Source organism: Schistocerca piceifrons, chromosome 7, assembly GCF_021461385.2.
Source record: "Schistocerca piceifrons isolate TAMUIC-IGC-003096 chromosome 7, iqSchPice1.1, whole genome shotgun sequence".
Classification (NCBI taxonomy): domain Eukaryota; kingdom Metazoa; phylum Arthropoda; class Insecta; order Orthoptera; family Acrididae; genus Schistocerca; species Schistocerca piceifrons.
The window spans coordinates 597,407,539-597,419,903 of record NC_060144.1 but is presented as its reverse complement, the minus strand read 5'-3'; the positions used below and the strand labels follow the sequence as shown (position 1 = coordinate 597,419,903).

The following is a 12,365-nucleotide window of genomic DNA, read 5'->3' as shown; positions in this document are numbered from 1 at the left end:
TTACAGCGCGCTGCTTTTCACGCACCGACATAGATATGACACGCACAGTACGGATCCCCCTAGCGGCAGAGGGGTACAATTCGCGTCAGCAAAGCCGCAAATCGACCGAGTAACGTGTCTGACGTGTATTGCCTCAACCGATATTGAAAATAGAATAAAAAATTCCGAAGCATTTCTTTTCAGCGCGCCCTCGTATTTCCAAACGTTAATGAAACGTATTTACACTGTCGTATTTCTTACTGCTTAACGTAGTTGGCTGCTAGTTACGAAAACAGATGCAATCAATAACTGGATCTGTGATTTAATGGAGTTAATCCAGAAAAGCAGCTCATACTAATGTCTGGCTCCGTAGATAAACTGTGGCATCACGATAATTTGTTCTAATTTCGAAAAAAAGGTTGTAAGAGGTCCGAACAGATGTAATTTCGATGTATTGCTCATGCGCTGCCTGCAATAGGCAAGGTATAAGAGAATCTCTGACCAGAGAGCAGTGTTGACTGCAGTAGGAACTGTGTAGCTGTAGCAGTTATTGCTAGTCTGCAGTCTGCTCTGGTCTGGTGTATCGTGTTGGCTGGCCCGGTCGCGGTGCAGCGATGCCGCAGCCCGAGTATTATTGTACGACGCAGCACGGCTGTCGTCCAAAATTTACCAGGTTAAATTCACAGTGAATTATTGAAAAGTCATAAGTGAGCGACAATTTAATTGAGAGGTTAGTTACATTGTTTTATTACCAGGTTACTGAATTTATTTTTTTATTGGGACGTCACACTGAATGTGAACGACATAATTATATTTTTTTACTGTTGAGAGATTTAGGAATTTTTCTGTTTTGAGGATACGCTAAATGTGAATGAATTTTCAGCTCAGATTAAATCAGAAAGAATTTTTGTGGGGAGATTAAATGTGAATAAATTTTGTGAGGAGGTTACCCTAAATTAGAATCATATTCATATTATTTGATCATATTTTGTGGGGAGGTTACAAGGTACGGCTGTATCAGTCACCGACCGATGTCTGACCAGAGCGTGCACTCGATAGTCACGACGAGCCTCCTTTCTCACTTGCCAAGTAAACCGGCGCAATACTTAAACCACAACCAGCACCCGCAGAACGTCAAAAGAAATGGATTAGAAGCTAATCCGTAATGAACACATGCGATTACTAAGTAGAATGTTGTCGGTCACAGCTAGATTTCTAACTATGTCCGTTAATAACAAGCTGTCATTCCTGCGCGCGAGCGAGGCTTAGAACTCAGGGGTCGTGGATTCGGTGCAACCTCACCTCCGTGTGCAATGTCTGAATGGTTTTTCAACTGTTTGTAGCAAACAACAGCGACTTCTCCTTGTAACCGGACGTCTGAACCGTTCTGGGTTCCTAGGGTCACATTCGAAAGGGACTGCTTCCAATTAAAAAAGTCTCCTCGAAAACAATGTATTTGTTATTGTCATCACAATCGGTTTTCACCAACACACTTGTTACAAAATGGTTCAAATGGCTCTGAGCACTATGGGACTCAACATCTGGCGTCATCAGTCCCCTAGAACTTAGAACTAATTAAACCTAACTAACCTAAGGACATCACACACATCCATGCCCGAGGCAGGATTCGAACCTGCGACCGTAGCGGTCGCTCGGTTCCAGACTGAAGCGCCTAGAACCGCACGGCCACACCGGCCGGCCAGGGATTTACCTTGTGTGGTTCAGGATATAATGAAAGTGGGCAGGTAGATAATCGAACCTCCGGCGGGGAAGTTCCTCGCTACACTCTTCTGAGAATACTCAGCCGACACTTGTTTCACTTGTGGTAGTTTGTTTATTTATAAGAAGACAGTTACAGGTGTATACAGAGGACAACACTGGCTACGGTAAAGCGGCAACTGCACAGCTACTCACGTGGCGCTCCTCCGCTGAGTTGAGGCCGGCCGACGGCGCGCGGACTGCTCCTGCAACACACAAGAAGTAGTGTGACATTCCTAGCCACAGAGGTGGTCGACAAGTCACATCTGCCTGCTTTGCACTTCTAGAGAATCGTCAAATAAAGTTCTATGAAGTTGATAACCGAACATCTCGCGTCTTTACTTACGTGCCAATACATTTACTCCCTAACTGTATCTATAGTTAACAACTTAAAAACAGAATACTAGCAGTAAAAATTATTTGACAGACTGTACATCCGTTTCTAGGGCTTACAATATAGTTTTAACTTTTATGCGAGAGTTTTATTTAATTATTTAGTTATCCGTTCGGCGTTTTAAAGACGAATATTAATAAACAGATTACAACATAAAATACGCTACCAGTGGACATCGAAGAGGAAACTGAAAATCCTCAAATATTCATCAACAGAGTAAAAGAACACATCATTAGCATCTACTACAATTAATCAGAATATTTGTACTCGGGAATGTAAATTGGAGGCATTGGTGCAATAATCCGATATAGCCACTTTTGGCCGAAAATGATATTTCATCATCATTGCACGGTTTGAAAACTGCTCTGTCGTGTGGTGTAAGAATAACATCTGAGTTCGGGACCGACCCACGCTAGCATAGAGAGTGGACCTGGCGACGTCGTGTCTTTGGGACAAGAACCAAACACGTCAGGCGCTTGTGCTTTGTAATTCCAAACAGCGGTCAAAGTCTGGCACGTGAAAAACACGGAAGACGTGCACTCTGGTTTATAGCGACGCCATGAAGCTTGCCGAGATGTATGTGCCAACCTCAGACACGGAGTTTTATAAAATGAGAGTAAGTGGTACCAGAGACCTTTTCAAGTGTCAGACATCTATGATGTATATAGGTGCAGGCTGGAACGACGAATGAAAATTTGTACGAAGGCCGGGATTGGAACCTGGGCCGCTTCCTCACTAGGCAGATGTGCTGAACACGACGCCAACCTAGCGTAGCCGCTTTGTACAACTGCACGCCTCCCTTCTCGATACAAATTACATTCACTCCTCAGCGCACTCGATATTCCCCCTAAACTAGAACAGCGTCGCAGAGGCTCTCCAACTTCATCGGAATTGCACCGTCAGCATTGAACTGAAACACAGGCGTGGGTGATTAGGAGGGAGGCGCGCAACCGTAATCAGCGCATCTGGGCAAAGAAACTGTGCCACGGTGGTGTAGCGGTCACAGCATCTGCCTAGTGAGCAGCAGATGGGCGTTCGAATCCTAGCCTTTGCACAAATGTCCACTCGTCACTTCAGTCTGCATGTGTATACATGGAATTTTATAATAAGGTGATCTGTGACGGAAATGCTACATGCAGTTCATCAGAAAGAGAGGCACAATGAACTACTGACTAAACGTCCACCACCTATGACTTATTCACCACCTATGACTTATTAGGGCATACATTTTTAAAAATCTCATACTCTCCAACTTCAGTGACCTGCAATGTCATAATACTCGTATCTTTAATTACTTGTTTCTCTTTTGACTTTACATTAAAAAACAAGGGCGAGACAAGTCCAGTTTTTTGAAGTTCTATAAATAACATAATAAATTTTTCTTTGGTGATGTAATAAGCTACTGTGTGTTGGAGGATGGAAAACGACAAGACTGATTAATGAAGTTTTTCAATTACTGGATGATATTTTGGGTGTTACTCGAAAGTATCCTAACGCGACGTATCTGGTTATTACACCAATTCATTCAATTACGGTCAACTCAAATACTTCTGCAGACCTTCATAACAGCATTATACAGAGCTAAACAGAGTTACATATACGCTTTATTTGAAACAGCAGACAGAAACAGCAGCTCAATAGTATAATAGAAGAAGCGGTAATTTTTTCCCAAAATATTTGCTTTTATGTCAGTATACATTTATGAAGTAATCTAGAAGTAATTTCCTTAATTATTAGTGCGAGTAAATTACCACTAGTCATAGTTCTTTTTTACTGAGCCCTTTTATAACTGCTAACGCCTGTTGATATGCAACCTGTCTCACTCCCTATGTCTGAGCGATATGGTTGACGGTGGGATTTACGGGGCACACACCGTTAAAGAAAGAAAGAATAGGCCTACAAGCGCAGGAAGTAATTTTGCTGTTTGCTTAATACCCTTATCATTTTGTTGTTTTGCTAGGTAATGTTACAATCATAGCTTTTTCTAGCTGCAAGAGGAAAACAGGATACAGCAAAAGGGCAATGCGAGATATCGTGAAGAGCACTACCATTGTGCTTGCAGTCTCCACAGCAAACGTTTCACTGAATGTGGAGTCGTGCTGCTAGGGCGCTAACATACGGCTATAAAGTATCATTACACGTTAACAAGATCTTTAGAGGCAGAGCACAAAACAGAAGTGGACGGGGATGTGGCTGCGGAAAGCGCGTGTCTTTTTGAAATCATCACGCGATTTAGGGAAACCGAGCAAACCATACGTACGTGTATCCGTGGACAGACAGACTTTAACTCTTTCCTTCCCATACGAGTCTGACGTCTTAACCACTGTCCCACCATCTTCGGTAGGGCTGTGCAAGTTACACTAAATGGTAACAACGTGTGTTTCTTAGGAAGGAAACCTACGGAAACTTTTTGGATAAATTTATACAAATCGCGTTCGACGTAGACCGTATATCCCAGAATCACGACAAAAACACGAGACACATAAGGGCACTTACAGAGGCATACGGTCAGTCATTTTCTCGGCCCATCCGAGAAAGGAATAGCGCACTGTAATACTGACAGTATACTCCGCACCGCACCGCACGGTGTATGTTTACACACATATTCCTTCCGTGTAAACACTGCGTAACGAAGCGGCAACAGCTGGCCTTTCGCATATTGCTGACGCATTCTGTAATCTACTGAAAACCTTTGACTAGCGTCCTACGAAAGAACAATCTATGGGTGTTGCGCTGTCCCTTAATCCTGATAAAAATATAATACTACTTCACAAGTCTCAATAAAGTTTCATTGCGGGGGCGGACATAAGGGAACATTCACAGCTAGATAAAGCACAGCGCATGTTCAGTGCGGGAAACAACTAATGCCACGTGCCAGAAAACGTGAGAAAGCAGCTGTGGGGACTTTCGGCAGTATTGTACAGTCGTGTCACGCCTAGATCGAAAGGAACAACACGGGAAGTTATCGACGATTTCTCAACGTCCGCGTCATTCCGACGAACTTAACAATTATTCCTCAGGCGGCGTTTAATTTTCATCAATGGATGTTTAATTTCCATTAAATGGACTCCAACAGTCTCTCCCTCTCCCCCACTTCCACCTAAAAGCATTAAGCTCAAACGTTTTCAAAGAGCGGCCGAGTTAATTTAATTTACGGCGAAAATAAGATTAATAACGGAGGTCGGCCCTTTATGGCTGCTGCCACAACGGGCTGGAAGGCTGCGCGGGAGGTTATAAAAGGCGAGAACGGAAGGGGGCAGGAGCGACGAGCGAGCCGCACAACGATCACATGTAACTTGTAATCTTGTCTGTGGTTGAGTTTAAGACACGTCACGGACAGAGAACACGGAAATAAGTTTCGAATGTAGCATTAGAGTGACTCAGCAGCGTAGAGCAGGCGCACATCTAACTCGTACAGATAACACAAATGTATTTCGTTTCAGGATTTTACAGGCAGCGGTTAAAAAACACGCATTTGTAATGGTATCTCGCTAACCGACTTAGGACAGCACCGCTAAAACGCACTCCTAGATAACACTGAATAGGTTAGATGTAAGTTTCCATGTCCCAAATACTCTCTCTACATGCAGTAACAAATTTTTCAATTAATGAAGGAATGTACTTTTTCTGTTTGTGTTCGTGCAACATAGAGATTCAGCCGAAACGTAGATCACATTGCGTTCACGCGCAGAAGGTGAATGTGAACTATCCCCGTTTTCAAGCACGGGTATCTGGAACGATAAGCACGTCTACATCGGTACCCCGCGAGGATACTCTGTACCACTACTTGTTACTTGCTGTCCTGTTTCACTTGCAGAAAGAGCGAGGGAAAAACGACAACCTGTACGCCTCCGTATGAGTGCTAATTTCTCGTACCTCATCTTAGTGGCAATGTCTGTTGGCAGCGGCACAATAGTTAGGCCGGTTCTCTAAATTTTCTCCGTAGTATTTTTCGAAAAGAATCTCGCCTTCCCTCCAGGAGTTCCCATATGAGATTCCGAAGTATCTACGTAACACTTACGTGTTGTTCGAACCTACCGATAACAAAGCTAGCAAACCACGTCTGAACTGCTTCGATGTCTTCCTTCAATCCGACATGTTACGGATACCAAACACTCGAGTAGTGCTAAATAACAGGTCGCAGCAGCGTCCTATATGCGGTCTCCTTTACAAGTGAACCACTCTTTCCTAAAATTCTCCCATGTCAACCATTCACCTTCCCACCACAGTTCTTACATCCTCGTTCCACCTAATATCGCTTTGCAGCGTTACGCCCAGATACTTAAACGACTGTATTGTGTCAAGCAGGACACTAGCAACGGATTACAGGTCTGATCTTCCTACTCATCCACATTAACTTACATTTTTCCAAATTTAGCGGATTTGAATGGTGGGCCACCGGCGAGTGTCAGCGTGCGAACCATTCAGCGAAACATCATCGATATGCGCTTTCGGAGCCGAAGGCCCACTCGTGTACCCTCGATGTCCGCACGACACAAAGTTTTACGCCTCGACTGGGCCCGTCAAGCACCGACATTGATGGCTGGAAACATGTTGGCTGGTCGGACAAGTTTCAAATTGTATCGAGCGGACGACGTATTGCGGCATTTCTGCCTGCTTGCGGTAGCCCAGCACGATATTACGCAGGTGTACCAGTTTCTTCGGTTCTTCAGTGTATTTCTGACAAGAAACAGCGGCCAAAGAACAATCGAATTCCACACACACTTCCGCAGATAATGCGTAGTTCGACAGAAGCAATTTTGCGGTAAAAACTACCTTCGGGAGTGTAACTATGAAACGTCAAGCCGTATTTAAGTGGCTTTGAAGAGGAAAGTTGGGCGTCGCTGGTGCTGCTATCGTCAGCAGGCTGGGATACGCGATGTTACATCAGAGGCCACCAGAGAAAAAACAAGCGTCGCCGACAGCGAGGGAGGCGCGAGTGAGCAAGGAGAGCTGCCGAGGGCCGCAGTCGGCGCAGGCATTACGCCGGCGGGCCGGTGCACACAACGCGCCGCCCTACTGACATTTCATTCGTCGCGCTGCCGGTTCGGATTTAATAACGTAATGCCACCCGCGCCCGGCCCTTCATAAGAATTAACTTAGCCCGATCCACAGCCGGTCACATGAAAAATTCACTGCGACGGCGCCGGATAAAAGAGAAATAATGTTTTATAACTGAAGCGGACTCGTCCGCTACAGCCCTCTGTACCCCCATCACTTGCCTTTTTCCAACGCCGGTTGTCGTTATTTCTGTTCCAAACGCAAAAGGAAGTTTCATATTTTAACAGATTTATAAATTACTCAGTAGGTAGAAGCGCGAGAACAAAGCTAACGGACATTTTAACCAGCGGAGCTCTGTCGACGCCGGCGTAATGTGCGTCAGGCGGACGATCCATTTCTGCCCCGCGCGTTCGGCCCAACCCAATAAAAAACACGCCCGTCTGCTGTCGCGCTCACCACCCGCTTCCCGTCTATACGTTGACAAATCGAAAAATTAAAAAAGCTCGCGCAGTATACCTGAGGTCTACCGTGTTACGGGGTGGGCGTACCTGTTGGTTACAGGTCGAACAATCGCAGTTCCTCGCGTTTGTGCACATACACAAGATCCCGTACCAGAATGACATTATCAGACATTTTACCAATTTGGTTTATCACGTAGTTCATTGAGTCGTTTGTACAATGCTACTTTAAAGAAGGAAAATGGCAAAAATATATTTCAAGGTCGAACCGTTGGTAGCGGAACAACTTTTTTTTTTGCACGATTTGTTAATCACAAACTGCACCGTGGTTCGCAGTGCGCGTTAAAACTCCTGCAACCGGCTAGATTAAGTCGTGACATTTGTCGGAGGACGTCAGAAGCGTGCGTGCCAGCAGAAGCTGAACCACGGTCAGTAAAATACTGCGCCGTTGGTCCCAAAAGCTGACTTTTCGACAGCTCGATCTAGATGAGTGAATGAGTATCTAAATGTAGTTCCACAAATTGCACCATTTCCAGAGCGAAATGTTTTGAATTGCACAGTGAAAGCCGGCTGGTATTACGCTCTCGTAGCTTACGGGGCGCTACTGGAAGACCGGGAAGCGGCAGAAATTACATCGCGCCATCGGCTGTACTCGGTCCCCGGTCAGTTACTGCCCAGGAACTGTCAAAGGTGACGGGGCTGGCATTTTTGTAAACACAGCCCTTGGCCTTTGCTTAAGGGCAGCGGGCCCTGGCATTACCGGCGCCATCTCGTCCAGTCGGAGTTATTAGGCTACACTTTCCCACCTACTCTTCTCCTTCTCCATGCGTAATACGCAACAAATGGCCGCCTCTCTACAGCGAACTCTGAAGAATACGAGCACAAAGATTTAATTTTCGTGCTACACACTAGTCTGATTCTCACCTTTTTTTCCACAATTTCCTCCCAGGCTTGTTATCTGAAATATGTATTAGCGAAACATTTGACCCTCTTCTTTTCATTGGCTCTCCGCATGCTTTACTACGATTGTTACAGTCGTCCATTATACCGCTGGTATTAGTTTCCGATTTCAAAGGCAGAAAACTTGGCCGAAACAAGGGCGTATCTGTGCTTTGACCTGTAATGACGCTCAAACGTGAGCCGGGTGAAACATATTTTTAGTTCAGGCAGCACTCTTTAAATGGGACGCACAGGAGTCACCGAACGGAAGATTACAGTGTTAAGTTCCACAGTTTTAAACACGGCTGTTACTGAGCAACCGTATATTAGTTTCAACATAGGATTATACAGCCAACAGTTTGCAAATAAATGGATCATTGAGCGAGGTTTCGACACCTACTAAGAGTGTCTTCATCAGAATGAAATTTTGATAAACCATAAAATGACACTGCGAAAAGGGAGTGGTCAGGCTGATGATGACGATCCTAGTTGGCAAAGGCTCGAATGTTCTATTTTATTTTTGACTCGAGCACAGCTCCTCTGAATTCTGACTAGTCACTGTTCGCAATGTAATTTTACGGTTTACCAAAGTTAAATTCTGAGTAGTAGGTGTCGAAACCTAGGTCAATGTACTAAACAGTTTTTAAAAACCGGCTGGCTGTATAATCCTATGCTGAAAAAAGGGTGTCAAGTTCGTGGATCGTGTGACATCGATTACATGCCTGTGAGTAATTTCACAAAACTATATGGAAGTGAACGTAAATGTGAATTCACGAGTACTGGTGGCAGACGGAAATCTCGTACTGGTTTGAAGGGTCCTGGAAATGTGCGGTGCGTGTATGAAGGACGTCGCATACGAGACGCTAGTGCCATCTATTTTTGAGTGCCGTTGCAGTATTTTGTGCTCTTCTGAAGACATCTCTGGAGCTGACAGATACGCTGCTATGTTGGTAGCAAGTCGCTGCAGCTCAGAGTACGTAGGTGCAACAGAGAGGATCGAGGAAGCTGAATGAGAATCACTGTTCTCTTGTAATCTGCGGCATTTCTAGGACTGTGCAAAAGTTCTACTGTCTCCATCACGTGTTTCGTTCGGGATAAGAGGTAAGAGACAGCGTACGGAAGTGTACGAACATCTCTATCTTGTTGCATCAACGGTCCTCGCACGTTCGATAACTCTGTCAAACCATCACCGCCTGAGGACTGATACAGATATGTTGTCATTACATGAAGTATTGACGAGCAGTACTGATTCCCCTAAAACAGTCTGAATATTCTCAGTACAGTGCGTGTGGGGTCGCGTATTGACGGTTTGACTATATTCCACGATCAAATGTTGACAGAGCTTCATGAAGCAGTCGCGGAGCGTCACTGTGCATTGTTGCTGTTTTCAGTTCGCCTTTGTGTCTCGTTAGAAGTTCGCGCTTCAGTGCGCTACGTCCTAAATTGAACAAAGAACTGGTGGCTAAATTTATCGAGTACTGCAGAAACAATAATCCCCGGTAAATCAATATTCAAAGGAATATACGGGAAAAAAGTTAAAATGAGGCCTGTGAAGACTTACTGAACATTCACACTAAACAGCGGTAGTCATTCTATTTATGGCTTTTTGAAAAATTTTAAACGTACTATTAATTCGACAAATTACACAGCAGTGAGTAAAAAGGATTCCATTCGAAAAGTACATCACATATATGCAGTATGAAGAGGTCTGCGAAATGCATTCTAGTCTCACAAAATTATCTGAAAACGTTAAAAAACGTTTTACGTTAATCAGCTTAATATATCACTGCAGGACACAGTTGCTTCATAGACTCCCTTAACAATTTCGCTAGTTGTATCTGTTACTATTACAGCACTAAAAGCTTTCGAATGACCTGCCTGTCGCCAAACATCTCAAAACTAATCGTAATCTATTCTCATTAACGTGTGTTTCATGTTGTTTCAACTGTAGTAATTTTTGGTACAACGCATCCGAAAATTGCGGAATCTTTCGGGCTCTCGGTTCTGATTTCAGTCAGTTAATTAACACGAGAAAGAGGTGGCCCCTCGTTTTCAGCCATTCTCTGACTCATTTCCTGTTTTTGGCTGTTTTTTGTTGTCGCTTGCCAGTTATAGTTAATACAATTGCGGTACACGCTTTATTTTGTATGTTCAACGTCTTAACGTTGTGAAATTGCGTTGTCAACTGGCAATATTATTCGTCGCTTCAGTGTACTGAATGTTTTGGCAGAGTAGTATTGCCAACAAGTAATGTGGCCGTATGCAGGGCGCTATATGCGAATAAAGCAGAATAACAGTGCCCTGTCGAACAAATACGGAGATTCTAGGGGCGCCCTTTCCCTGGAGCGGCGCCGCCGTACGGACCGGAGGTCAGTCGCGTTGGGAGCGGGACTGTACCGGCGCGTTGCTATGACAACTCCCCATCGAGCCCCGGAATTTCTTCCAGCAGGGCCGCACCCCCGGGTCACCCTCAATCTTGTCAGGCAGCGCTTGCAAATTACTCGCCGCCTCGCACTATAAACTACCTTAATGAAATTTCTTTGTCGGCGGCTGCGAGCGCCCAGTGTCTCCAAACGCCACCGACGGACGTCTCCCCCCCTGCCTCGGTTTTTCTTTCTCAACCGCCCGAGCTCCTCGCCGAACTACATTAGCTACTGGGAAAGGGTCTTGTAGGTGGTGGTGCAGTCGAGAAGTGACTTTTCCCAGCGAGCCCTCATTTAAACCTGCACACACTGAAACGTAGTCTTGCCCGTATATGCAGCAGACCTCAGTCTAACGAAATCATGAAATAAGCCTTATGCCGGAGGAGCACCACCGTTTGTTAATTGAGAGTTTTGTTTTAATTTTGTTTTCAGCCACCGTCAAAACTTTTACAGCTATTACCGGTTAGACGTCTACGTCATCTCCTACTGCAAGCTCTCGATCCGTCTGGCGACGTACCGAGTAAGCATCCACAGCTGAGTGTGCATGTGCTGGTCAACTTCTTAAGTATGTAATTTACGACTTAATCTCTTCGATAGCTCCCTACTTTAATCTGCAGCGAACCAAAGCCGATTACAGAGATTATTCAAATGCCTCTACTTTCAGTGAATCTGTCCTCAGACAGGTATCAACTGGACGTCCTCCAAACCTCTCTGTCCCGAGCATCTACCTTCATTTCTTTGTAACTGCTTCGTCTCTACACACATCTTAGCATTACAGAGCACCACCTTGCTGTCCCTCTTTTTCCTTCTTTTCCCTCCACGATTCTCTGTAGTAGACAATTCCTACGTGACGAGTGTCCCATCGACTGCGTTTTCCTCTTCTGTACAACCCTCGACAAGTTCCTCTCCTTCCTTGTTCGGCACCTCATTTCTCAGTCTGTCCATCCATGTCACTTTCTTCAATCTTCTAACTTTCTAAATACTTTTGTTGTTTCTGAGTGCCCACGTTTCAGAACCACACGACATACACCCCAAACAAAACATTTGGTGAACCTCTTCCATAATACCGTTCCATCTAGTGATATATTAAACGTGTCATTGCTTTTTGCGATTCTCATCATTTTGGTCTTCAGTTTCATTCCAAATTCCTTAACCAAACTTACAGTATTTTCCATCATTGCCTACGGATCTTCCTCCGTTTCTGTTAGCACATCATACGATCAGCGCATTTGCTGTTTTTTATTCTTTCTCGTCTTACTTACTGTCCCTATCAGTAGAAGGCAGGATGAGGCAATGAAAGTTCTTCAACCATATTCCAGCAATTTGGGGCTAGCGAAAAAGGAAATGGCACATGGGAATCTCTAGGGGGATTCGCAACTCGGCACGGGAAAATCTTTATAAACACGAGCAGAA

The 12,365-nt window shown here is 44.7% G+C and overlaps 1 protein-coding gene across 1 annotated transcript in view; it reads right to left on the bottom strand.

Moving 5' to 3' along the window:
• Nucleotides 1-12,365, bottom strand: part of LOC124709131 (transducin-like enhancer protein 4) — a 162,064-nt gene that overhangs the window by 137,750 nt on the left and 11,949 nt on the right. Inside the window, exon 2 of the mRNA XM_047240793.1 lies at nucleotides 1,894-1,943. Within this exon, the coding sequence (XP_047096749.1) occupies nucleotides 1,894-1,943 (50 nt within the window). The remainder of the gene's footprint in view (nucleotides 1-1,893; nucleotides 1,944-12,365) is intronic.